The sequence below is a fragment of the Perissodus microlepis genome, chromosome 20, assembly GCF_051167445.1.
Source record: "Perissodus microlepis isolate ML-2025 ecotype Zambia chromosome 20, ASM5116744v1, whole genome shotgun sequence".
NCBI classification, from domain to species: domain Eukaryota; kingdom Metazoa; phylum Chordata; class Actinopteri; order Cichliformes; family Cichlidae; genus Perissodus; species Perissodus microlepis.
Genome location: NC_140480.1, coordinates 33,340,608 through 33,368,497, shown reverse-complemented (window position 1 = coordinate 33,368,497; position 27,890 = coordinate 33,340,608). Strand labels below are relative to the sequence as shown.

The 27,890-nt window shown below is 39.9% G+C and overlaps 1 protein-coding gene across 1 annotated transcript; it reads right to left on the bottom strand.

Annotated features, from left to right (window-relative positions):
• Nucleotides 1–344: 344 nt before the first annotated feature.
• LOC146364994 (suppressor of tumorigenicity 14 protein homolog) lies at nt 345–27,890 on the bottom strand. Its single transcript, XM_084917741.1, has 17 exons — nt 27,868–27,890; nt 27,435–27,520; nt 26,274–26,404; nt 25,116–25,186; nt 23,557–23,750; nt 20,309–20,344; nt 19,883–20,111; nt 19,134–19,270; nt 18,160–18,264; nt 16,851–16,955; nt 15,334–15,438; nt 14,253–14,357; nt 9,283–9,402; nt 9,021–9,204; nt 6,272–6,543; nt 3,438–3,574; nt 345–1,285 (listed from the first exon to the last, which is right to left on the bottom strand). Exons 1-17 carry the CDS (start codon nt 27,888–27,890, stop codon nt 1,124–1,126), a joined length of 2,202 nt encoding a protein of 733 aa, XP_084773867.1. The 3' UTR covers nt 345–1,123.

Below are 27,890 nucleotides of genomic sequence, written 5' to 3'. Positions count from 1 at the left end.
GACATTGATAAAGAATTACATATTTCAAGTTCAGCCTACATCACCTGTGAAGTGAATAACTTGGAAAAAACCAGATCAAACCAGACAACAATCAACCACTTAACCGATCAGTTTAGCAAGGTGGCAAGAGTAGATCAATAACTAATGACTAAACAATATAAGGAGGCCATTATGAAGTCATTCTGTGATTAAAATCATGAAAATTACAATCAGATCAAATACAATGCTAATAGCATAAATCATCCATAAAAAACATAAAATCCTTAATGAGTAAGAAGAGAATACATGTTTTTTTAATTTTTAATTTTTTTTATTTTTAAAAATAATAAAAATACAGCGACAATATTACCCAGAGAGGTGGCGATGTTTTGAATTCAGTTAGGTTAACACACATAAACACCACATTTAGTTTATTTATATGAGATTAAACTGAGTAATTAGGATATATACTTTGAGCAAACTACAACTATGTTGCTGTTCTTTCACATATTTTTAAAAGATACAGTACCGCACTATGTCTGCTCAGTCATGCTGCTCATGCACGAATTTCTAAGTGCTCCTAGTGGGAGTTGCAGCCTGCACAACACAACGCCCACTAGGAGCATTCCTGCATAACCTACCTTTTGCCTTTAAGTCACATTTCTATGACTCATTTAAATCCTCTTCTAACTCTGTTGATGCCTCAGAGGTGTAAAATTGTCACTGTACCTGTCGAGTTAGTCCTTAAAGATTTTTAATACCAAAACAATGTTTTGAGCTGTTGCAACCTGATAATAAATTTGGTCCTGCTTTTTCTAGAATTTGTGCATACTGGATTATTTATAGTTTATAAAACATTTGTTTGCAATTTTTACATCTGCAAAATCAAAGGCCAGCTGAGGTTAATATATTTAAATCTTATTAGAGATCACAACTTATTTTTCTCAATGTGACAGTGATGTGACGCTGCCATTCAACTGAGCATCTTATCTTAATGTAATAGTTTAACTGTTAAAATACTGCATTTGATGCCTTGTAAATGTGCATGTCATCATTTTTGGTATTAGGGTCATTAAAAAAAAAGTTCAAAAAGTGTCAACATCTGGTTCCATTTCCAGGAGGAATGTGTGTAATCCATAAGCTTCTACACTCCAGTCTTCTGTTTTATCCAGCTGCGGTATTTGGTAACCCGAGTGTAGACGCCGGGTGCGTATATGCGAGCGCAGCCTTTGCCCCAGCTCGTCACACCTGCCAGGAAAAAACGCCCGCGGGAGTTGGCGACAGACAGGGGCCCGCCGGAGTCACCCTGAGAGAGAGCAGAACATTACAATCAACTATAGGCTGACGTGCTGTGAAATATCTGCGACTGAGCTGAGTCCCAAGAAGCATCATATTACAAACAATTTTGAAATCCACTGTATTCTTAATATTCTGTTTTTTGATATTGTCAATGTGTTTATACAAAATGCTATTGTATTTAATCAGTGCTGAAGCAACAGTCACCCCAATGCAATTTATACTGTATTATTCAACAGATCCTACATTATTATAATATTACATTATTCAATCCAATAAGCGTGACTTGTCACATCAAAATGAGGTACAGTGGTCCCTCGTTTATCATTGTGTTCTAAAAATAACCCCCAATAGGTGAAATCCGCAAAGTAGTCAGCTTTATTTTTTACAATTATTACAGATGTTTTAAGGCTGTAAAACCCCTCACTACACACTTTATACACTTTTCTCAGACAGGCATAAACATTTTCACACTTTTCTCTCAAAGTTCAAACCTTGGTAGAAACATAAGTCCAGTATTATAAAATGAAACCAAAGATCAAACCCTGTTTTCAGGTGCAGAACATGAGAATAGAGCAGCTGCGAGAGAATTCAACATTAATGAATCAATGGTACGGAAGTGAAGGAAGCAAGAAGAATGAGTTGAGTAGAGTTTGACTTATCTGACTGTTTTGTTTCACTTAATGTGCCTTATAATCCGGTGCACCTTATGGTCCGAAAAATATGCTTCTACCTTCCTTTAGCATGTCCAGAAGTCCAACTTTTTGTGCAATGTTTAGCATCTTGCTCTGCCTTTTGGGTGCTACTACAGGTGCCTTTGACGGTGCAAAACGTTTCGTCGACATTGTTGTGTTTGTTGGGTAGAAAACTTACAGTACAGCACTTCAGAGTCACACTGCTAGCGATTGAAGATTTATGTATATTTGACCAGCTGAACACATTCTGTACTGTACAGGAGACACGGCACGAGATTGATTGACAGTGGCCTACGGCCAATCAGGACACAGAACGCAATGCGCTGTAAAAAAAAAAAAAAAAAAATCAGCGAAACAGCGAGGCCACGTAAGGTGAACCGCGTTATGGTGAGGGACCACTGTACTGAAAACAAACCAGTTGTATCTGTTGTAAAATGTGCCAGGACTATGTGATGTAATATGAATAAGAAACACTAGAGGTCACTGTTTAATCAGTTCATTCCCTTTATACATGTCATGTCCCTGATACTGTGACACAGAAGCTCACATGAAGAAAGGATTCAAGAAAGCATAGCTATCGTTTAACAATGAACACATCTGGTCTGTTTCCTGTTTTTCTCCAGATGATTAAACCTGCGAGCAGAACAGTACTGCAGCTGGTAGTGTCTATAATAAGCTACTGCTGATGTAAACTGCATCACAATTAAAAAACAAAAAACTTCTGTTATGTAAAATTAAATAAATGAATAACAATAGTTGGCGTTAAAGCTAAATTCATTTATTATGTTTTATATACATAAATTGGTTGCTTCTACTGTGTAAGTTTCCCTTAAGTTGCAACGTCTGGTGCCGAAAACCTTTATACCATTTATTAGTAATTACCTTTGCAGACTGGTCTTAAAAATAATCAGAAGTTATTGTGAGCTGCATAACTCACCCAGTGGATTTTTTTAAGGTTTAAAGTTTTAGGCATGGCCCCCTTAACAGCACAGGCAGCTTCACCAGGCTCTACATCATCAAATGGACTCATCTGTGATCATATAGCTGTGTGGTACCACACTCCCAATACATTTTACTTCTGCTATATTATTTTTAACCTGTTTAGCAATAACTAGCATGTAGCTATGTGGAGCCTTATGGACTTAGCTTGCTAACCAAGCTAGCACTACCTACTCTCTTCATGCACTTCATACACTCTTCCAAACATGGTCACTTTTGGCTCCAGAAAATCACATATTTGAGAGCTATGAAGCTAACACTGAGGCTTTAAAATGAGTAGCTCACAAACCAATAGGTGGCAGTGAAGTGGCTGTATGCATCTTTTATATACAGTCTATAGGTTCCTCTTTGAACTAAGCACCCTTGTTTAGTAAATTCATCAAACAAATGCAGCTGTAAAAACCAAAACAGCAGCAAAGTACTTCACTTTTCCTCTCACTAATACAAGCGTGTGTGAATTATCTGTACCTTACAGGTGTCCACGCCTCCTGAAAGGACTCCAGCACACAGCATGTTACCTGTGACCCTGTAATTCAGTAGAATATTACACAGCCAGCTGTTGATGATCTTAACTTCCGCCTTCTGGAGGATGGCCGTCGCTGCATCTGACAGACAACAAAGTCGTGTTCTATAAAGCTTGTTGATGAATGACAAAGCAATTCACTACTGTTTGATCCTGTTTATGCTGTTTTAAAGGCAGCACATAAATCCTAATTTCAAAGTGGGGTTTATAATCAATCGTAGCTTCTAACAAGTTGCTAAAACCTTGAACTCATTTGGTCACCCTCTATTCTTTACTCAAGTCATGAAAACCTTGCTTCCAGTGGTACACACTTTTGAGTAAGAAATACAGGCTAGGCAAACACACTTTATAGGCAGCTGTAAAACAAATATGATGTCAACACAAGCTCAAGTTGTGGATTATAGCTAGAATAATTACTCTTCTGACCCTGTCTGTTGCTAGGTCAGGTTTTTTAGCATGCTGGATTTCTCCTGAGGTGGATTCCTCAAGTGATAGATGACAAGCCTTCCCACCTTGACGGATTTTCCCTTCTTTTCCACTTGATGATCTGCTGCACCTTGCGGTATTGTAGGCCTGTATCACCCACACTTTCACACACAGTTGGTTATACACAAGATCACTGACTGACATTTTCTCAGTTCCAATTTTTGGACTATACCCATTGGACAAGTTTTATTTGGGACTGTCAATAATAAGCTGCTGTGTAAAATATTCTCCACATTTGAAAGGTGTGTGAGATCTTCCTTTGAATGGACACTGAATTTGAGAAATCTATTTTCTATAACAGTTTAGGATTCAGGTTACCAGGGTGCACCCAACATTGAGAACTGAGAGTTAAGACTTGGCCAAGTCTTTATATAAGTAGTTTTATGTGCTTTTACCTTTATTTATTTTTTTATTTCTTTCTTTAGTGAAGGTTACAAATGATCTTCTTATGGCCTCTGACAGTGGACTCATCTCTGTGCTTGTCCTGCTAGACCTCAGTGCAGCGTTCGATACTGTCGACCATAATATCCTATTAGAGCGATTAGAACATGCTGTAGGTATTACAGGTACTGTGCTGCAGTGGTTTGTATCATATCTATCTAATAGAATCCAATTTGTACATGTAAATGGAGAGTCCTCTTCACACACTGAGGTTAATTATGGAGTTCCACAGGGTTCAGTGCTAGGACCAATTCTGTTTACAAGCTTCCCTTTGGTAATATCAGAAGACATAGCATACATTTTCACTGCTATGCAGATGACACCCAGCTCTATCTGTCCATGAAGCCAGATAACACACACCAATGAGTTAAACTGCAGGAATGTCTTAAAGACATAAAGACCTGGATGGCCGCTAACTTTCTGCTTCTTAATTCAGATCAAACTGAGGTTATTGTACTCGTCCCTGAAAAGCTTAGAAATATGGTATCTAACCAGATTCCTACTCTGGATGGCATTACCTTGGCCTCCAGTAACGCTGTGAGGAACCTTGGAGTCATTTTTGACCAGGACATGTCCTTCAATGCACATATTAAACAAATATGTAAGACTGCTTTCTTCCATTTGCGCAACATCTCTAAAGTTAGAAATATCCTGTCTCAGAGTGACGCTGAAAAACTAGTTCATGCATTTATTAATTCCAGGCTGGACAACTGTAATTTGTTATTATCAGGATGTCCTAAAAACTCCCTGAAAAGCCTTCAGTTAATCCAAAATGCTGCAGCAAGAGTCCTGACAGGGACTAGAAAGAGAGAGCAGATTTCTCCTATTTTGGCTTCCCTTCATTGGCTTCCTGTTAAGTCCAGAATTGAATTCAAAATCCTGCTCCTCACATACAAGGTCTTAAATAATCAGGCCCCATCTTATCTTAATGACCTTGTAGTACCATATCACCCTATTAGAGCACTTCGCTCTCGCTCTGCAGGCCTACTTGTTGTTCCTAGAGTATTTAAAAGTAGAATGGGAGGCAGAGCCTTCAGTTTTCAGGCCCCTCTTCTGTGGAACCAGCTTCCAGTTTGGATTCAGGAGACAAACACTATCTCTGCTTTCAAGATTAGGCTTCAAACTTTCCTTTTTGCTAAAGCATATAGTTAGGGCTGGATCAGGTGACCCTGAATCCTCCCTTAGTTATGCTGCAATAGACGTAGGCTGCCGGGGGATTCCCATGATGCACTGAGTTTTTCCTTTTCAGTCATCTTTCTCACTCACTATGTGTTAATAGACCTCTCTGCTGAATCACACTTGTTATTAATCTCTGTCTCTCTTCCACAGCATGTCTTTATCCTGTCTTCCTTCTCTCACCCCAACCAATCACAGCAGATGGCCCCGCCCCTCCCTGAGCCTGGTTCTGCCGGAGGTTTCTTCCTGTTAAAAGGGAGTTTTTCCTTCCCACTGTCGCCAAAGTGCTTGCTCATAGGGGGTCATATGATTGTTGGGTTTTTTTCTCTGTATGTAGGGTCTACCTTACAATATAAAGCACCTTGACGCAACTTTTATTTTGATTAGGCGCTATGTAAATCAAATCAAATTGAATTTTTTCCACACTTGTGTAAAGTGCCTTATCCCTGTGGTTGTCAAAACTTATGGTTCGCTAAAGGCAGCTGGTTCTTTTCAGTCACATTCCTGTCTCTGTCTCACTTAAACACACCCCTGTGCTCCTATAGTTGAACATATTGGCCCATCAATATAATCTATTCAGTAATTCCCCTTACTGTGTTACATTGTCATCACCTTCCAGTGTAGAAAGATATTAACTTTGACACAGTGTTTCAGTACTTCTTTATTATCATCTCACCTCCCTGCAGGGTAGTCCCCCAGCCGGTGATCCAAGCCTCTTGGCCTGATGGGAAGAAGTAGGTGGAGGAAGGCAGGCAGATGGGTCTGATGTGCTGGGTTAGGCTGACTCTGGTGTCCAGCTCCATCAGCGCAATGTCACTGTCTTCAGTGTATCTGTTGTAGTACCTGTGAGTGATGATCTGCTTCACACCCCTCTTTACTGTCCACTCATTGGTCTGGTTCTGCACTTGCAATCCCAGGAAAGCCTCCCATTTGTGAGCCTGAGACAGCCTGCACCATGAAAACAGTCAGGGCTGTAAACAAATGCTTTAATTGCAATTGTAATGTAATTACATTTCAAATGAAGATGGTTCAAAAATATTAAACAAGGATTAATGCTGAGAAAAGACATGCAGTATTTAATAATGACACAGTAAACTATCTTTTGCCTTCATTAAGTCACATTTGTTTGATTTAAATTCTCTTGTAATTTTGTTGATGTCTCTACTTTCTAAAATTGTCACTGTAACTAACTAACTAAATTCTTAGTTTTTAATACCAAAACAATGTTTGGAGCTGTTGCAGCTTCATAGTAAACTGACATAAAGCTTGCTTTCAAAAAAAAAAAAAAAAGATTTTTAGACACAAAGAATTTTTTGAAGCATGAATAATAATAACCACTGCAGCCAAAAAGAGAGCCTGACGAGCCCAGTTGTAAGTAAGCTATTAAGACTCGACTGTACACCGTGTTCGTGTTTTCCTCCGAAACAATAAGTTCTGTTGGAGCAGCCTTTCAACGCCTCTCTCTGTCTCTCGCTAGCAAACTTGACCCAGACAGTAAAGCTAGTTTTCGGCTACGAGCCCGACACGGAACCCGAAGTATTAGCCAGAGGTCCCTTTACTACGGTTCAGAGCCGCGGACGTGGCCGAGGTAACAAAAGAGTACAAACAAAAAGAAAACAATTTTCACTAGCAGTCAAAAATGAATGTGTACACCTATGTCTGCATTTTTATTTTGTTAAATACAAACAAATATAGTAGAAGTGCTGACAAGTGTCTGGCCAGAAAGAGAGGACCAAATTATTTATTTGGTAGTTTAATGAAAGGCTTCAGTTAGTTGCAGTTTTGTTTTGTTATACAATATTTGAAATTGCGCCCTGAAAACAAACAAACACTACATTTTAGGAAATATTTGTGAGTGTTTTCTTGTTTGTTTGTTTGTTTGTACTACTTGAACACTGAAGTGGCCCTCCAATGAGATGATGGTGCCAGCAGTGGCCCGCGGCTGATTTTAGTTTGAAACCCCTGCTTTAAAGGAATTTGAATCCTGGTGCCGAGGGAGGGGCCTTCCATATCCTGTGGAGTGGGAGGGGTACAGACTGGAGGAGCATCCCCAGGCTGCCACCTTGTATAAAGTGATGCCTACAGACTTCCATTGTGAGCATGTGCGGCTTCCAGGAGGTTCCCATTAAGGGTAGAAGGGGTGGGGAGGTGGGGTGCACTGCTATGGTCCCGCCTTCTCTCCAAGCATCTTGCCAAACTCTGCCTCTTTCTCGTTTCACTCTGTTGTTTATTTTGGTGTCTGTGTTTATGCGAGTACTCTGCCTGGGTTCCCGCCCTGCACACCTGAGGAACATCACCCACCTAGTGCTGACGAGCTGTTGCTGCGACCTCCTTGCTGGATCGTTGACCTACCTCGTTAGTGACTTTCCCCGTGTCTCATCCCTGGTGTATAGTGAGAGAGTGTTCCTACGTCTGAGAGAGAGCTTTTATTGTGAACTGGACGTGTGAACCTTCCCTCTATGTCCCCGGAGCCTTTGGATAACAATCCCCTGTGTCTGTGCTTTTTGGATTAAGTGACTGTAAAATAAATCCTTTGAAGTTTTAAGAAAGAAGTAAGTCCCATGTCTCGAGTCCTGCCAGCTCCATTGGACGTGACAAAAAGTTTTACATTTACAACAAGAAAGAGCAGGTGAGGTGGCTAATAGCCTTCAGTTCAATTCAACTGTTTTATTTATATAACACCAAACCACAACAACAGTTGCTTCAGAGCACCATGTTGTGAGGTAAAGACCCTATAATAATCAAGAAAAAATCCCAAACAGTAAGACAACTCAGTATCATTTGGTGACAATGGTAAGGAAAAACTCCATTTTAATAGGAAAAAACCTCAGGCAGAAACAGGCTCGGGGAGGGGCGGGGCCACTTTTAAATACTCTAGGAAAAACGCGTAAGCCTGCAGTCTGTGAACGAAGTGCTCTATTGCAGTGATATGATACTATGGGCATTAGATGGGGTCTCATTATTCAAGGTCTTTTATGTAATGAGAAAGATTTTAAATTTAATTCTGGATTTAACGAGGATCCAATGAGTGAGAAACATGCTCTCTCTTTTCTAGTCCTTGTCAGTACTTTCGTTGCTGCATTTTGGATCAACTGAAGTTTTTTCAAAGTGGGGCATTTATGTCCAGCACATCCCACAGATGCTAGATCGTTAATCCCCCACTGTTCCTTCCTTGGACCATTACAGGTATGTGGTGAGTTTCCTGCTGCAGGTGCAATGGACGCACCTGCGTGGCATCTACAAACCACGCCCCGCCACAAGGTACATAGTGACCACTGCAGACTGCGAACTACAGGAGAGACAGTTTTGGAGATGCTCTGACGCAGTCACCTAGCCATCACAATTTGGCCCTTGACAAATTTGCTCAAATCCTTACACTTTACAACATTTGCAGCAATATTTATCACTTAAAATAGAGCTCCTACTTGTAAATAGTAGTGTCTTGGACGCAGTGGGCAGCAGTCAGCAGCCAGCGGTCACTCAGTACAGAGGCTCCACACATGTGTCCTAGCCCCTTGAAGTGGAGGCTCACCTGCCAGGGCCACTCACCCACATTAGCTCCCCGACCCCCCACAATACGAGTGCTACTGTACAAACTCGTACCGCAATCTGAAAGCAAACACAGATCTTAATACACTAGAAAAATCACACTGCAACTATCTGTGGGTGAGTGTGTGGTAAACGTACCACAGTTAGCCTCGTCAGAGCCGTCCTCACAGTCCTGCTCTCCATCACACTCTGGGTTCAGTTTACTGATGCAGAGTCCATTACTGCAGTGGAAGGTGAACGCTGAGCACACCACTGAAGCTAAATGAAAGGAGACACACATGACATTAGTCTCTAAGAAAATTCTAATACAAAGGAATCTTTTAGGTCAAAATATCAATTAAAATGTTTTTTTTTCATGAAATCTAATCTTAATTTTTAGTATCTCCAAATCATTTATATTAGCTTAAAGTTTTGTCATTCTTCACATTCATCAGGCCAGTGTTTCCCAACCACTGCTCTGGTGTTATTTATTTAAAATTATTTAATTTTAATTAACTGGTCCAAAAAATACAATTTAATGATTACAGCAAATAATAAAATCATTGTTGGGCATCTGTGCTTTCAATGCAGTGACTGGTAGAGTAATTACTCTTTCATGTCAGTAGGTGGCAGTAGGTAGCGAAAAGTGAGCTTGCTAAGTTAAGACAATAGAATTAGTGATGCATGTGGTACGTGGCAGTTGCAAGACATACAACAAAGCTGAAGAAATATTTGAAAGGAAAAATTGCAGACTCCAAACTGGGGCCTGGACAACATTCTAGTCCAGAAGAGCCGAGTATGAGTGGTGGTCAAAAGAAAGCAAAAAACGGTGAGCTCGAGGCAGTACAGCGAAAGTTATCTTTGTTTGGATTTACTTTCACTGGAGATCCAACTGCACCAATTCTATTATGTTTGTGTGGGGAAAAGCTCTCAAACAGTGCCATGGTCCTAAGCAAGGTTAAACACCATCTGCACACAAAGCATCCCTCACTTCAAAACAAGAACGCAGACTATTTTGTTTGCTGAGAAACAGGTAACTTTAATGAGAAAGAACACAAAGGTGTCTGAAAGAGCTCTCAAAGCTCTCAGATAGCACTTGTGTTATCTGAGAGATCTCAGATAACACAATTGCCAGACTTTCGATGACATGCCTGCAGACAATGAAAGTGTGGTTTTGGAGAAGATACGCATCGGTGGGAAGTTTACACTGCAACTTGATGAGTCTACGGACATTAGTGGACATATCCAACTCTTGGCCAATGTGCGTTTTGTGGATGGAGAGTCCATCAGAGAAAATTTTCTATTTTGCAAGGCACTGCCAGAAAAAGCAACAGGAAAGGAAATGGGTGGGAAAACTGCACGAGTGTCTGCACTAATGGACCAGCAGTCATGGTCGGGCACACCAAAGGTTTCGTTAGCAGAGTGACATCGATACACCCAGATGTTATTGTTACGCACTGTTTTCTGCACCGCGAGGTGCTCATTGCCAAGACTTTACCAGCAAACCTGTTGGATGATGTCGTGCACATGGTAAACTTTGTCAAGACAAGACCCCTGAAAAGCCACATATGTGCACCTCTATGCGAGGAAATGGGAGCGGAGCATGAAGCCTTATTGCTCCACGCAGAGGTCCGATGGTTGTCACGCGGCAAAGTACTGGCCCGTGTGTATGAGCTGCGAGAAGAGCTAACTGTTAACTCTTTTTGACTGATGAGAGGTACAATGATGCAAAGCTGCTTGCAAGTGATGAGTGGTGTGCAAGGCTGGCTCACATGGCAGATATATTTCAGCATTTAAATGAACTGAACACATGAATGCAAGGCTGAAATGACACTGCTCACAAGCACAGATAAAATAAATGGATTCAATTCAAAGGTGCACCTCTGGCAACAACATCTGGAATATGGCAACCTTGGCATGTTCCTACTCACTCAGAAATGGCAAGGCGATATCAAAACTGCCACAGTGTATGAAATAATAGGTAAACACCTGAAAAAGCCTGAGGAAAAGTTGTCCATTTATTTCCCCTCAGTCTCCACTGAATGCCTTGACTGGATAAGGGACCCATATCAGCAGCAGTTTTTGGAAAGGATATGACTTTGCAGGAGCGGGTAGAACTAACTGAACTGGTTTAAAGCTCAGCTTTGCTGATCTATCTTTGGACAGTTTTTGGTTGACTGCTGCCAAGGAGTTCCCTATTCTGGCAAACAGAGCTATTTTGACATTGCTCCAATTTTCCACAACATATCTATGTGAGCTACGCTTTACGAGCATGACTGCTGTAAAAACTAAAAACAGAGCGCGATTAAGAGCTGTTGAGGAACAGCTTCATGTTTGCCTTTCTTCAATTCCTGCCAGAGTGTCATCTTTGTGTTCTGCTAAACAGGCCCAGGTTTCACACTCAGTGTAAAAAGATCAAGAGACTAACTTCCCATTATATGTACTGTATTAGGCTAGAATGTGTCATTTTGGAACAAGTTTGGTTGGTGGTGTGCCGTGGGATATTTTTAATCTATAAAATGTGCCGTGACTCAAAAAAGGTTGAAAAACACTGCATCAGACACCCGTCTTTTCCACGACAGATGCAGATCCTATTTTTGCATCAATATTGCCCATTTACCAACAAAACTTTTCAAAAACTATTTGAAAAGTGTTTTTTTCTATCAGACCTTTGACCCAAAGCTCCTTTGAAAAAGCCAATTTCATTACAATGCCACAGCTTAGGCTGGTCTCATTTCCAGAAAGCTCTGAGTACATATGGAAGTTAATAAATCACAACAAAAATTTCTGGCACAACTTCACGTGCTTCCAAGGTGCATGGAGAGGATGAAAAAAATCACAATGCGGGGACTCCAGCAACACTTAAAGGGAAGAGGAACAAATTTATTGACTGACCAACACGTTTTTGGCTTTTAAGACAGGTGGAGATTATGTGTTCCCCCCATCAATAGAATAGAATAGAATAGAATTCAACTTTATTGTCATTGCACATGTCACCAGTACAAGGCAACGAAATGCAGTTTGCATCCATCCAGAAGTGCTTTAGCCATAATATAGATATATTACAAAATATATATTAGCAATAATATAGGTATATAGATATATTACAGAAATGGGTCTGTTGTAGGTATGAGGGTACAAAAATGGGTCTATTATGGGTATGTTACAATGTACACGGTATGAAGGTATGTTATGAATATGCTATAACTATAAGTATGTGCAGGCTGTAGTTGGTATACAAGCTATGTACAGGCTATGAACAGGATATAAATATCAAACTATACATAAATATGAAATATAAAGCTATACAGAAATATGCAAGTTATAAACAGTTATAAACAGTTGTAGAATTATAATGATCTAGTCCAGTATTTACTTGGGCGTGACTTAACCAATTAACCAATACCAACCTGTTATATGTCAGCTGGTTTATCTATGAAGATGTGATTGGTTAATTTAATTTTTTTTTTCTGTTTCCTGCCTTTTATTTAAGCAAACTTCTACTATGTGTTACTTTGACCCTGATGAAGGCCACAAACGTGTCGGTCAGTCAAAAAAGTTGTTCCTCTTCCCTTTAAGTGTTGCTGGAGTCCCTGCATTGCATACATGTGGAAGTTAAAGTGAAACCAGTCATTTCTTGCACTAAATATTAGGGGCTAACTTTAACTCTTTTTAAACGTTAGACAAAGAGATGTTTGATGGACTCACTGCAGTTGATTTCATCGCTGTTGTCCCCACAATCGTCCCAGCTATCACATTGAGAAGTATTGCTGACGCACCTGTTATTGTTGCACTGGAATTTTCCTGGACAAGCTGATAAGACAAACACAAAATCAGTTCATCTATTTATCTGATTCAGAAAATATGTTAGTCTTACAAGTAATCATTTTTTTTAATTATCTTATTGATCATTTGGGGTGAAGTCAGTATTCATCAGTGAAACCCCGGTTGACATGTAGATCAAGTCGATCAAGTAAATCAAGTTTTTGTTTTCCGCTCTCATGCTGACCTCCCATAAGGAGCCCAGTATGAGCAGAGGTCTCTTTTTGCCCTCCTCCACTTGCCCATTGTATTGTACATTTCAATCTTTTTTTCCAAATTACCACCTGTCTCTGACCTGTCTTCCCACGTCATGTCTTTGCTATGTATGTATGGTCACGGGCAGAGATGGGCAGTAACGCGTTACTTGTAACAGTGACAGTGACGTAAGCGAGTGCGACGTTCGTGACAGCAGCTGTGTGCAGATCAACAATGGATAATATATTGAGTGCGGGAGAGAGTATGAGCGTGCAGCGTTTAAAGCGTGGAAGTACTGACCTTACTTTGAGTTTGATTCCATAAAAAGTGACAAAAACATTAGCGTCCGGTGTGCGTGGGAAGACAACTTCTTTTTACAGCGAAAAACCCCCCTAAACTTCCAAGCGAACACCGAGTGCGCTACCACGTAATGGGAAATTCACAGAGAAACTCGCGGATTCTTCAACTGACCGCTGCGGCACACCTGCACCAGGGTAAACCTCCGCCTGCCCCACTCCTGCTTTACAGGTGAAAATAGAGCAACAGGACCGCTAGTCTTTGATTTTATTTATTTTCTGCTGTGTTTTACTTGCATCTATTTGAAAGACTTATGTGCTGGAATGTGCAGAAAATAGGTTTAAATGTTAAACAAATTTCTTCCAGTCAGAGAATGTTGCATATAATTTAATTTTTGCTTGATGCATAAAGTTAAAAGATTAAAACTAATAAAACAAGTTTTAAAAAGAGACTTTTCCATTTGATTACATTTTGTATGATGGATTGTGCAGAAAAAGTAGAATTGGGCTGAAAGATCTATCACTTTATCACCTATTCAGGTTGTAAATCGTGTTTTTAAAAAGTAACTAAGTAACTAAGTAATTAATTACTTTTGAAAATAAGTAATCAGTAAAGTAACGGGATTACCTTTTTGGGGAAGTAATCAGTAATTAGTTACTGATTACTTTTTTCAAGTAACTTGACCAACACTGGTCACGGGTCTGTGCGTGTGTGTGTGGGGGGATCCAATTTTGATGCAGGTGTAAACATTGCATGTAACAAATAAAAGGCTTGATTGATTAAACTTTACAAAAAGACAAGTTTGATGAACTCACTGCAGTTGATTTCATCGCTGTTGTCACCACAATCGTCCCAGCCATTACACTGAGAAGTATTGCTGACGCACTTGTTGTTGTTGCACTGGAACATTCCTGGACAAGCTGAAAAGTCAAACAAAAAATCAGTTTATCTATTTATCTGGTTCAGAAAATGCGTTAGTCTTTCGTGTAATCACTTATTTAAAAAAGAAAAAAAATCATCTTAGTGATCGTTTGGGTTGAAGTCGTTACTCATCAGTGAAACCCTGGTTTATACATAGAATGAGTTAAACTAAGTGTTGATTATGTTGTTTGTTGCTTTTGATGGTGACCACAATACAACTCTTTGAGCCACGGTCGCCCAAAGCACAATAGTTTCAATTTCTGCTGGTCTTGATACAGTTTTCTTTATCTGTGTTGTCGCCATAGAGATCCAACCCATGACACAGGCATTATTTTGGTTTATATGGACTTTTTTAATATTGTGTTTTAGAAGTATCCAACCCTAAGCTGACACTCCAAAAGATAGGATAGCAAAGAACGGACTTAGATAGACTGAGTGTGACTGCCAGTTCTTCTTAAACAATTTCTAGTTGAGATTTAGTCCACATTTGCTGCTAAACCTTCTTTTTAGACTTCACAAAAAGAGAAGTTTGATGGACTCACTGCAGTTGATTTCATCACTGTTGTCACCACAATCGTCCCAGCCGTCACATTGAGAAGTCTTGCTGACGCACAGGCTATTGTTGCACTGGAACATTCCTGTACAAGCTAAAAAGACAAACAAAAAATCAGTTTATCTATTTACCTGGTTCAGAAAATCTGTTACTTTTTCATGTAAACATTCATTTTAAAAAGAAAAAAAAATCATCCTAGCGATCACTTGGGTTGAAGTCAGTACTCATCAGTGAAATCCTGCTTGAGATGTGGAACAAGTCAAAACTTAAACTTAGTAGTCATTATGTTGTTTTTTGCTTTTGACAGTGACCGTTATACTGTAGATGCATATTTATCTCAGTAAAAAACAAATCCACATTTGGTGCTAAACCTTCTTTAACTCTTTTTAGACTTTGGACAATGAGATGTTTGATGGACTCACTGCAGTTGATTTCATCGCTGTTGTCACCACAATCGTCCCAGCCGTCACACTGAGAAGTCTTGCTGACGCACAGGCTATTGTTGCACTGGAACATTCCTGTACAAGCTGAAAAGACTAACAAAAAATCGGTTCATCTATTTACCTGGTTCAGAAAATGCGTTAGTTTTACAGATAATCATTTATTTTTTAAAAAAAAAGAAGAAGAAAAGAAAAAAAGAAAAAAATGTTCTTAGCGATCAGTTGGTTTGAAGTCAGTACACAGTGAAACCCTGGTTGACACATAGAATGAGTCAAATGAAGTTTAACTTAACAGTCACCATGTTGTTGGCTGCTTTTGGATGCTACATATTTATCTCTAGGAGTAGGTTTCAATAATCGATTTTCCAATTCAAATCAATTTTAGCTTGAATAAAGCGATATCAATTCATTAAATCCTGAATCGACTTTTATATAGAAATGTATTTTGCCAGAAACACCAGAATCTCAGGTTAAAGCTCACAAAAGTATTTCGACAAACACCAAACAGATAAAACAGCAAACGAGAGCAGATACATGGAGTCCACACAAAGACGGAAACACAGAGCGGACCCGACACATCAGAATCTGTGAGATGTCGGCTTTCTCACCCGACGACACGTACACAGACACTCCGTCAGTGCTGAAAGCCGACAGCTCACAGATTCTTATGCTGCAGGTTTTGTCACTCTCTGACCAAAATTCACTGAACCAGCAGCAAAAGAAGATCAGAACTATGCTTCACGTTTGATAAACATTGTCACTAATTCCCTTACTTTTGCTGTTTTGCTTCCACCACAATAAAATCACACTTCCTGCACAGCTCTTGCTCTCAGTGTACTTTAACAACAGTTTTCCATCTCAAATCTCTGTTTTCTGCATTATTTGCTTATTACACACCAGTCTACCGTTGTGTTCAGTGCTGTTGGCCTCTGTTTTATTTTGTTTTTTTCAAAATTGACCTCCAGCAAGAAAGCCTAATTTCTGCTGTTCAATACTGAAGAAATGTAAACTTTTTTAGAAAATATGCAAAACACTTAGCTGTGGCGCAAATAAAACCTCTGTAACTTTGCTCTGCTTCACTTCAGCAGCATCAGGTGATGTTCATGTGTTGGTTCATGGTTTTCTTTAGTTTTGATCTACTGAAGAATATTTTTAAGGTTATCTAATATAAAAAGCCAGGCCAGGAAAATCTCCTTCATGTTTTTCTGTTTTATTCTCAGTTAATTTCACACATAGGCATGTGCTCTGATGCTTACACCTCTGATGAAGTCTCACAAGTGTCAGTACTGATATATGATGACTGTCTAAGGCAAAATTGATTCAAATCAAATCTGTGATCTAATTGAATTGGGACCTTGTGAATTGGAATCGAATCAATTGTGGAAATCGGTGACGATACCCAGGCCTATTTATCTCAGTAAAAAACAAATCCGCATTTGGTGCTAAACCTTCTTTAACTCTTTTTAGACTTTAGACAATGAGATGTTTGATGGACTCACTGCAGTTGATTTCATCGCTGTTGTCACCACAATCGTCCCAGCCGTCACACTGAAAAGTCTTGCTGACGCACTTGTTGTTGTTGCACTGGAACATTCCTGTACAAGCTGAAAAGACTAACAAAAAATCGGTTCATCTATTTACCTGGTTCAGAAAATGTCTTCGTCTTTCAGGTAATCATTTATTTAACAAATCAATTCTTAGTGATCATTTGGTTGAAGTCAGTACTCATCAGTGTAACCCAGTTGACATGTAGAGCAAGTCAAATGGAGTTAAAATTAGTAGTCATTATGTTGTTGCTTTTGATGGTGACCCTTATACTATACATATACTCAGTAAGTACAAAGCAAAATAGTTTCAATTTCTGCTGGTCTTTATACAGTTTACTTTATCTGTGTTGTTGCCATTGTCATCCATCCCATGACACAGGCATATTTTTGGTTTATATGGACCTTTTTCCACCCCAAGCAGAAACTGTGATGTGTGTGATAGTGAAGAATATACTTAGATAGACTGAGTGCGACTGCCAGTTCTTCTGAGACAGTTGAGATTTAATCCACATTTAGTGCTAAACCAATTGTGAACTCTTTTTAGACTTCACAAAAAGAAATGTCTGATGGACTCACTGCAGCTGATTTCATCGCTGTTGTCACCACAATGGTCCCAGCCGTCACACTGAAAACTCTTGCTGACGCACTTGTTGTTGTTGCACTGGAACTTTCCCGGACAAGCTGATGAGACAAACACAAATTGGTTTATCTATTTACCTGGTTCAAAAAATGTGTTAGTCTTTCGTGTAATCACTTATTTACAAAAGAAAAAAAAAATCATCTTAGCGATTATTTGGGTTGAAGTCAGTACTCATCAGTGAAACCCTGGTTGACACGTAGAATGAGTCAAACTTATGTAATTTTGTTGTTTGTTGGCTGCTTTTGATCGTGACTGTTGTACTATATATTTTTTTCTCGGTAAGTACAAAGGAGAACAGTTTCAATTTCTGCTGGTCTCACTACATTTTTCTTCATCTGTGTTGTCGGCATTGTCATCCAACCCATGGCACAGCCGTATTTCTAGTTAATACTGACCTTTTTTAAATTGTATCTTAGATGTATCGCACATTAAGCAGACACTGCAATGGGTGGGATAATGAAGAATGAACTGAACTGAATGAAAAAGAATGTACTTAAATAGACTGAGTGTGGCTGCTAGCTTTTTGAAGACCATTTCTAGCTGTGATTAAATTCACATTTGGTGTTAAACCTTCTTTAACTCTTTTTAGACTTTAGACAATGAGATGTTTGACGGACTCACTGCAGTTGATCTCATCACTGTTGTCCCCACAATCATCCCAACCATCACATTGAAAACTCTTGCTGACGCACTTGTTATTGCTGCACTGGAATCTTCCTGGACAAGCTGATAAGACAAAAAAAAAAAATCAGTTAATCTATTTACCTGGTTTCTACCTACTTTAGAAATTGCTGCAGTCCTTCAGGCAAACATTTTTTTTAAAGAAAAAAATATCTTAGCAATCAGTTGGGTTGAAGTCCGCAATGAAATGCTGGGTGACACCTAAGAGGAGTTTGAGTTAAACTTAATGGTCAGCATGTTGCTTGTTGATTTTGTTGAGGATCATTATATAGCATTACAGCACAAGGTGAGCAGACTGGACATTTAACTGTAGAGATATTGCGCAAATGCAAGAAGGTTACAAATCATCCTCTTATGGCCTCTGAGAGTGGACTCATCTCTGTGCTTGTCCTTCTAGACCTCAGATCAGTGTTAGATACAAATGAAAATCTGCTTTTCTCTGGTCTACGGAGCTTGGAAAGAAAAGCATCTGGATTTCTTTAAGTTGCCTTATAGACTCTGCTAAATACCTTCAAAAAATTACTGACTGTACTTTTCACATTTCACCGATATGTGGCATACGGGCGATCGTGGCTCAAGAGTTGGCAGTTCGTCTTGTGATCGGAAGGTTGCCGGTTCGAGCCCCGGCTCGGACGGTCTCGGTCGTTGTGTCCTTGGGCAAGACACTTCGCCTACTGGTGATGGCCAGAGGGGCCGATGGCACGATATGGCAGCCTTGCTTCTGTCAGTCTGCCCCAGGGCAGCTGTGGCTACAACTGTAGCTGCCTCCACCAGTGTGTGAATGACTAGTGCAATTGTAAAGACTATATAAATGGAATCTGTTGTTATATGCATTTTCCTCACATATTCCCAGTGAAAATATTTGTTTTTAAAAAGAAAACAAACAAAACAATACAAATTGTATCTGAATTTACTTCGTTTAGCCAAAGGAATCTGGGAGTAGCTTGCTTCAAAACCAGGGAAGTTTTCCTTCTCATTTGTGACCAGCGTCAGTAACATGACGTTTCCAGAAGAGAAGAAGGACAATGACTTTTGAGGATTCCCACACTGTCTGAGAAAAGAACACAGAGACAGAAAGGTTAACTTTTAAAGAGGAACTTTACAGAAGCCTGAAAAGCCTATTTTATTTCTGATAACACACAGCAGGGATACCACAGTCCTGGGGCTGGATGCATAAAGGAGGTGTTTGAACAAAATTCCTCTTCTTGAACATACACTGGAATTTATAGTAAAAGACTGGTGTTTTAAAAATACACAGCTATCCCATATAGTTTAGACAAGGTTTATACATGGTTTTGTTATGTTTTTTTATAATTGTCTTTTTTACGTAAGTTAAACAGGAATTAAAGAAGTTTGTATTTAATTTCAAAACACATCTACTTCATTGTGAATGTTATAATTCCATCAATTAAAAAATTTGTGCATCCATGTTTCATGCATCTGGCTTATATAGTACATCTGTGCATCCCTATAATAAGGTGAAACGTCAAACACACAGAAGTCACCAAACGCAAGACCTTCAGTTAAGATGGACATACATAAATCTTTAAATGTCTTATTTTTTCTGACCTAAAAACCCAAACATTCAGTCTACTCGGGCAACAAACAGAAACTTTGAGATAACTGACGGTTTAAATTCTGGGAGAGGGATTATTTGTCTCACTCTGTCAGAGCACGTTTCTCTATTGGAGCCAGCGAATCATAAGCTTTGATGAAGTCGCGCTGACAGTCGTCCTCCAAGATCAGAGTGTGAAAGTCGAGCCTAACTCGGTGGCCGGGTTCCGCCCGAAGCCTCCACTGCAAGTTGGCATTTGGAGGATAAGGATAGTCTGGAAACCCCGGAGAATGCACAATTCCACGATTCCTGACATGGATGTTGAAGAACTTCCTCTCTAAAAATATGTTAACAAAAGTAACATTGCATCATTGTTACTGTGCATCAGGATATGAAGGTCTTATGCTTTGTAACATATTCACCTAAATAAATAGACTCTTTTACATTTTGAGGCAACTTAAATCTGTTTTAAGTTTATTTTAACAAAATTTAAGCTTTACATTTAGAAATGCTTGAAGAAAACCCAGTACTCACTAGTTAATTTGGACCTGGTCAAGCGTGGATCTATAACTGTAAACACAAAGATAAATGTATTAGTAAATCACATAGATAATAAACTTTGCAGTCTTAAACACCTCTCTGCTTCTTCTCTCCTACTGTTAAAATTGTGGCCATTTGAAAAAATAAATAACTTGTAAACATTTTACAGATGTAACATTATCTACAGCTAATTTCACTACCATTAGTATTTATTTAGTCTTTTTATTCAGTTGATCTTTCTGAGTTAACTTCAGTAATTACTTCCTCCAAACCATTCAGACAAGACTGCTCAGGGAAGTCCTACCATTAATTAATGTTAATGAAAAGTTTCAGGTTTCAGAGCTCATCACAGCACAGAAACAGCTTTAGTGAAGGTTACAAGTGATTTTCTTATGGCCTCTGACAGTGGACTCATCTCTGTGCTTGTCTTGCTAGACCTCAGTGCAGCGTTCGATACTGTTAACCATAAAATTTTATTACCGTGATTAGAGCATGCTGTAAGTATTACAGGTACTGTGCTACAGTGGTTTGTATCATATCTATCTAATAGACTCCAATTTGTACATGTAAATGGAGAGTCCTCTTCACACACTAAGGTCAGTTATGGAGTTCCACAGGGTTCAGTGCTAGGACCAATTCTGTTTACACTATACATGCTTCCCTTAGGCAGCATCATCAGAAGACATAGCATACATTTACACTGCTATGCAGATGACACCCAGCTCTATCTGTCCATGAAGCCAGATAACACACAGCAATTAGTTAAACTGCAGGAATGTCTTAAAGACATAAAGACCTGGATGGCCACTAACTTTCTGCTTCTTAATTCAGATCAAACTGAGGTTATTGTACTCGGCCCTGAAAATCTTAGAAATATGGTATCTAACCAGATTCCTACTCTGGATGCTATTACTTTGGCCTCCAGTAACGCTGTGAGGAACCTTTTTTGACCAGGATATGTCCTTCAATGTGCATATCAAAAAATATCTAAGACTCCTTTATTTGCACAATATCTCTATTATTAATTCATTAAATCTCAAAGTGACGCTGAAAAACTAGTTCATGCATTTATTATTTCTAGGCCAGATGATTTTATTTTATAATCAGGATGTCCTAAAAACTCCCTGAAAAGCCTTCAGTGAATCCAAAATGCTGCAACAAGAGTCCTGACAGGGACTAGAAAGAGAGAGCAGATTTCTCCTATATTAGCTCCTTGTTAAATCTAGAATCAAATTGAAAATCCTGTCTTAAATAATCAGGCCCCATCGTATCTTAATGACCTTGTAGTACCATATCACCCTATTACAGCACTTTGCTCTCACACTGCAGGCCTACTTGTTGTTCCTAGAGTATTTAAAAGTAGAATGGAAGGGAGAGCCTTCAGTTTTCAGGCCCCTCTTCTGTGGAACCAGCTTCCAGTTTGGATTCGGGAGACAGACACTATCTCTAATTTTAAGATTAGACTTCAAACTTTCCTTTTTGCTAAAGCATATAGTTAGGGCTGGATCAGGTGACCCTGAATCCTCCCTTAGTTATGCTGCAATATCTCTAAGCTCCTTCTATCTTCATCCACTCACCCTCAACTGGCCTAGGCTGATAGCTGCCCCTCCCTGAGCCTGGTTCTGCTGGAGGTTTCTTCCTGTAAATAGGGAGTTTTCCTTTCCCACTGTCAACAAACCATTTGCTCATAGGGGGTCATATGATTGTTGGGGTTTACTTTGTTTTCTCTGTTTTATTTTAGGTCCTTACCTTACAATATAAAGTGTCTTGAGGCGATTGTTGTGCGTTAAATGAAATTGAATTTAACTGAACTGAATATCAGCCTTTCATTAAAATGTCATCATGTTTATATAAGCACAACACAATTTGACGGGCCAGGAAAACATTGACTGTGACAGAAGTTATAAGTGTCAGAACTTTTACCCCACTAGTGGTAAAATCACAGTCTAATGTGGACGGAAAGATGACGCTGTCTAGTCCATGTGACACTGCCAGTATTTCACCTGCTAATATACTGCATACAACCTTCTTGACTCTCACAACCATGCAAGGGGTGAGAACTTTCCACCTCACCCCATTAAGTTAATACGGTGTCCTCGCTGAGTGCTCTTGTCTGAGGCTCCACTACACACAATTAACTTCAAGGCACACATACTGCCTAAGTGCTGTAAGTGCAAAACAAACATTGCAGTTTACTGAGTATATAGCATGCTTCATGCAAAGTGTACACAGTCTCATTTTTTATGTTGCTTGCGTCAAACTTTACATCTATCAAATTTAGTAGTTTTACTAATTTACTAGGAGGCATTAGAAGGCCATTATTCTTCTTGCAAAAAAGCGAATTTTGCTTCCCAGCTCATCGTCATCAAAATATATGGACTGCATATGCTGAATGTAGCTTCCCTGGTGTATTTTCACTTGTCAGATCTGAGCACGCTGTGAGAATTAACTCACTTTTGCATTCAAACATGCAGTGCCAAACTGCACACAAGACTGTATTGTTGTTCAAAGTCTATGGATGTCGGTTGCCGTACTTACATTGAGACTCTCCTTATCAAAAGAGACCAATGATGCTTGTAAATATAATACTTATGATGCATATTTCTGAAGCATTACAAGCATAACAATTATCGTGGTTGATCATTTTTTCTCTTAACAATTGCATTCTTTCTTACTCAGTTTTGGATTTCTTAATGATTTCACATTATCTCAATTATGGCAAATTTATTGAAAAGATGTAGGATCCATCCATCCATCTTCTTCCGCTTCTCCGGGAATGGGTTGTGGAGGCAGCAGCCTAAGCAGAGAAGTCCAGACCTCTCTCTCCCCAGCCACCTCCTCCAGCTTATCCGGGGGAACACCAAGGCATTCCCAGGCCAGCCGAGAGATATAATCTCTCCAGCATGTTCTGGGTCTGCCCTGGGGCATTCTTCAGGTGGGACATGCTCTGAGCACCTCGCCCAGGAGGCGCCCAGGAGGCATCCTTGTCAGATGCCTAAACCACCTCAACTGGCTCCTTTCAATGTGGAGGAGCAGCAGCTCTACTCTGAGCCCCTCCCGGATGGCTGAACTTCTCACCCTATCACTAAGGGAGAGGCCAGCCACCCTTCGAAGGAAGCTCACTTTGTATGATCTTGTTCTTTCAGTCACTAGATGTAGGATTTGTTTGGCAATAAAGTTGGTAACAAACGATGAAAAAACCTGTGGAAAACTGAACTTAATAAATCTGTGAGCTGTCAAACCTTGTGAGATGATGCTGCTGATGTTCAGGGTGTCACTGGGTTTCAGCAGTCCTTGTCCCTGTTGGCCCCATTCACTTTCTGCTGGAGGCTCCAGAGATTCAATGGCTTCATCCACAGTGGTCCGCTCAGGGACGGGGACATCAAACTCCGTCTCATAATATACCATAATGCTGTTGTCCCCGCTGTCACCCTCACTGCTCCACAAAACACAGAGAGGATTTTTACAGACTTTATTTTTAAAGTGCCCCACTGAACAAGAGAGTTCCGTATTTTAGGTACAAACCAATCCACCATATTAAAACCAATCATCAAACACTCTGCAGAATCCCGAATGGAGCTGCAATGCCAAACGCAGCAATGGAAGACACACCTGAGTGACAGGCTGAGGTTGAACACCAACAAGACTGAGTACTTAGAAGTACCCCAAACCAACCGGAACATCAGCGTCAATGGAGAAGATCTGGCGAAGGTGTCTCACTTCAAGTACCTCGGATCGATGATCAGCAACGATGGCAACATCCTGCCAGAAGTACAAGCCAGGATTAATGCGGCCTGGATGAAGTGGCGCTAAGTCACTGGTGTTCTGTGTGACCGACGAATCCCCGACCGCCTCAAGTGAAATATCTTAAAAGTGTAGTTCGCCCTGTGGCCCTTGATGGATCCGAATGTTGGCCGGCAACCGCAACGCACGAACAGGCCCTTCCCACAATGGAAATGCGGTTGCTGCGATGGTGCCTGGGCCTGACACGATGGGACCACATCATGAAATCATGAACATCAGCATCCGAAAGCGGCTGGGCATCACGCCGATCACAGAGAAGATGCAAGGAGCGCGACTGCGATGGTATGGGCACGTGGTCAGAAGTAATACAAACTCAGTGGCAAGAACAGCACTGCGACTCAGCCCCCAAGGCCAGCGATAAAGGGGCAGACTAAAAAGGTGATGGATGGACAGAATCAAAGATGACGTGAAAAAGATAGGTGCCAGCCTGAACGATGCCCTTGATCGTGCTGAATGGAGGCGGCTTTGCAGAAAAGCGGATCCGGCAGAGTGGGAATAACGCTAGGAGGAAGAAGATCAAATCCTCTGCAGATTCATAAACTTTTGCATGTATAACCAGCACAGAAACTGGGTGGGGCTACATGGCATAGGTTTCCATGGCCAAGGCACTCCTGTAGCTGTAATGTATTGATATCTCAGTACTTTTGTGTATAATGTATCTACGCATGCCTCTGAGCATTACTGAGCCCCGGGCACACAGCAGTGATTGTCCTTCCTTTGACCTTTTGGTCAGAACGAACTGCTGGATATCAGGAGCAAGCAACAGACCAGCTGTTCTGGAAATGCAGTCATAACCATTACATCTTGATACATGTCAGAGTTGCACTGACTCTAATCCATCTTAGAAAACATTAACTTCAAGAACTGACAGTTGATTCAGCACCTTAACATCTTTAACTAGATAAGCTGATCACAGTGAACAAATGACAAACGCACAACACTTAGCAGTCAGCATGACACCATGGCCACTGACAGGCACAGTCAAGTTTCTCAGTACCTGAAGGCCTGGACGGAGTTGCGGTTGAAGTATTTGGCCAGCACTGAGTTTTTGGAGTAAATCAGTTTGAGCTGAAAGAGAAAAAAGTCACACATCATTGCAGCGACTTCCTTTAATTGCCTCAACAAAGACAGAAACACACAACAGAGGAAGCCACAGGTTTGTGATAACATCAAGATTACAATACAGATTCATAGCAAGTCATTTTGATCCAAATCGACAGGATGGCACGGCGCGTTATCTTTATGGAAGCATCAGAAGGTAGGTACACTGTAGTCATAAAGAGACTGTAACAATCCTCAGACAGGCTGTGGTGTTTAAATGATGTCCAGTTGGTACGAAGTGGTCCAAGGTGTATCAAGAAAATATCCCCCACATCATTATAGCACCAGCAGCCTGAAGTGTTGACAGAAGGCAAGATGGAGCCATGGTTTCCTGTTGTTTACACCAAATTCTGACCCAAATGTCACAACAGAGTTTTAGAACTCAAGACTGAATTTCTTAGAGTTGATTTTACAGGCCAATTTATGAAACTGTATGAGAATAGAACTTTAGGATTGTTGTAATCTCACAATAAATGCTTTTATAGTGCTTAACAAATGTATTAGGCCACCATCCACCCTAAGGTTTATGCCGCAGTTGCCCCAAATTAGCAGCATCTGTAATTACCCAAATTATTTTTTATGTTTCCCCCGTGGTTAATCCACAGGTATCAGCAGGCTCTTTAATAAAATTCTATATTTTTTCATCTTAATGCCATTTATTATGTCATTAAGATGCTAAATTACTGTTATTTACTTTTGTTGGTGTTTTAGTGGTTGAATGTTATGCTTGATTAATTTCTGACTTGTGACAGTGTGCTGGCTCAAATTTGGGTATAAAAATGTCAATTCAGTTGGAAATTCCTCACTGTTGTTCAAAATGGTCAAATATAAAGAACTCACTGAAAACGAAAGAGTCTACATTAAAGCACTTTGTGATGCTGATCTTTCTCACTTTTATGACAGGTGGCATAATAAATGTGTTAACCACTGTATATTTCATACTACTCTTCTTTGTTTCCTGAATAATTATTTCTTCACAACAGCAAACTTGTGATACATGCGATACAGCATACATGGAGAACACCCATCATGCTGTGAGTCTGTTAGGTCTCACCTGTTGGCTGACTTGAGCGGCCAGCTGAGTATACTCTGAGCTGCTGGGATCTTCATGCTCTTGCAGGAATCGCTGGTTGCTGATTCCCATGGAGCCGATGTAAATTCTCTGCACCGTGTCATTGTTGTGTACTAAAGACACACAAAATGTTTAAAATATTTCATACACAACCTGGAAATTGTTTTTTTAATTTACTCAACTAAATTAAAAAAGTTCATTTTTGAACACTTAGATAAAAAATGTCACAGTTAGCTGTGAAAGCATGTTTTTCAGAAAAGTTACCTGAGTTATACCAAAACCTTCAACTGCAGCAAGTTTCACTTTATATTAACAGGAACTTAATACAATATATTTGTGGGAAAGTAACACACAGACCATAATACAGCACATACACAAATATTAGAATACTTAATATTGAAACACAGCCTCCATCATGACTTGTGATAGTTTGAAGAACTGTAATTATTTAGCAAATAGAGAAATGAATGTGTTATCAAAACTGGCTGCAGTGGGGAATTGTTTTGCCATTAGCTTATAGTCAGCAGTAGACTGATGACAGAACGAGCCATCCTTTATTTACAGTTCTCCCATCATCCTGGAAAGAAAGTCCATGTTCTCTGTAACCCCCACAAATGTGGCATTGATAGAAAACCCAGCATGTCCTCTTGACAGTACAATAGGACTGAAATAGATTTTATAAATGGTGAATGACATAGAGGTCTCTGACTCGTGTCCTACGCAGAAGACAAAAATGAATTGCTGGGTCTTAGGTCGATACCTGACTTGACTGCTGTCACTTTTTAGTTATGGGGTCACAAATGCCAGCTCTGCAAAATGAATGTGAAAGGACTGCACACAACAGCAAAGTTCAAATTCTAGTTAGTGTCCTTATTTTATATTTGGCTCCATTTTTATCTATGTACTTATCTTTTAGTTATATCTATCTGTTCTTAGTAAGTTTGTTCTTATATTCCCCTTTATTCTAGTATAATTAGTGCCTTCAACCTGCTGACATATGTGGTACTTTGTTAAAGAGCATTTTATTTAATCATGTCTTAATTTCCCTGTTTCTATTGTAAAGGGCGTTGGTGTACTGTTGGTTTTTTAAATGTGCTATATAAATAAAGTTGTATTGTATTATATTGTATAAAGGCAGCTTACAGTGAAAGGGCCAGGGCAGCAGTTGACTCATCACAAGCAGAATAGCGAGTGCTATCAGCAGGGTGACTCCTATCCACACCTTCATCCTGCAGAGATGAAGTTACGTAAACAGTTACAGTTTATGTAACTGTAGCCAGAAAGAGAGGGAGAGAGGAGACCACTCAAAAAATTGGTGTTATGAGGAAGACAATGACACGCAGACACTGCAGAACTGAAGACGGCACAGAAGGACTTTATCAGCCACAGAGTGCTGCAAGGATATTAAAAGGAACACATACTAGATTTGCCTATTAAAGGAAGCCTTTAAAGGGACACTGACCACAACAACAACAAGAAAAAGATATTTGAGGAGTGCCTTGAAATTTTAGATGAAGTAAAGTGTAACATCAATGATGACAGAATGTTAACAGGTTTTCAAGACTATCTCTCTAACACAGCTATAGGGTCGGGCTGCAT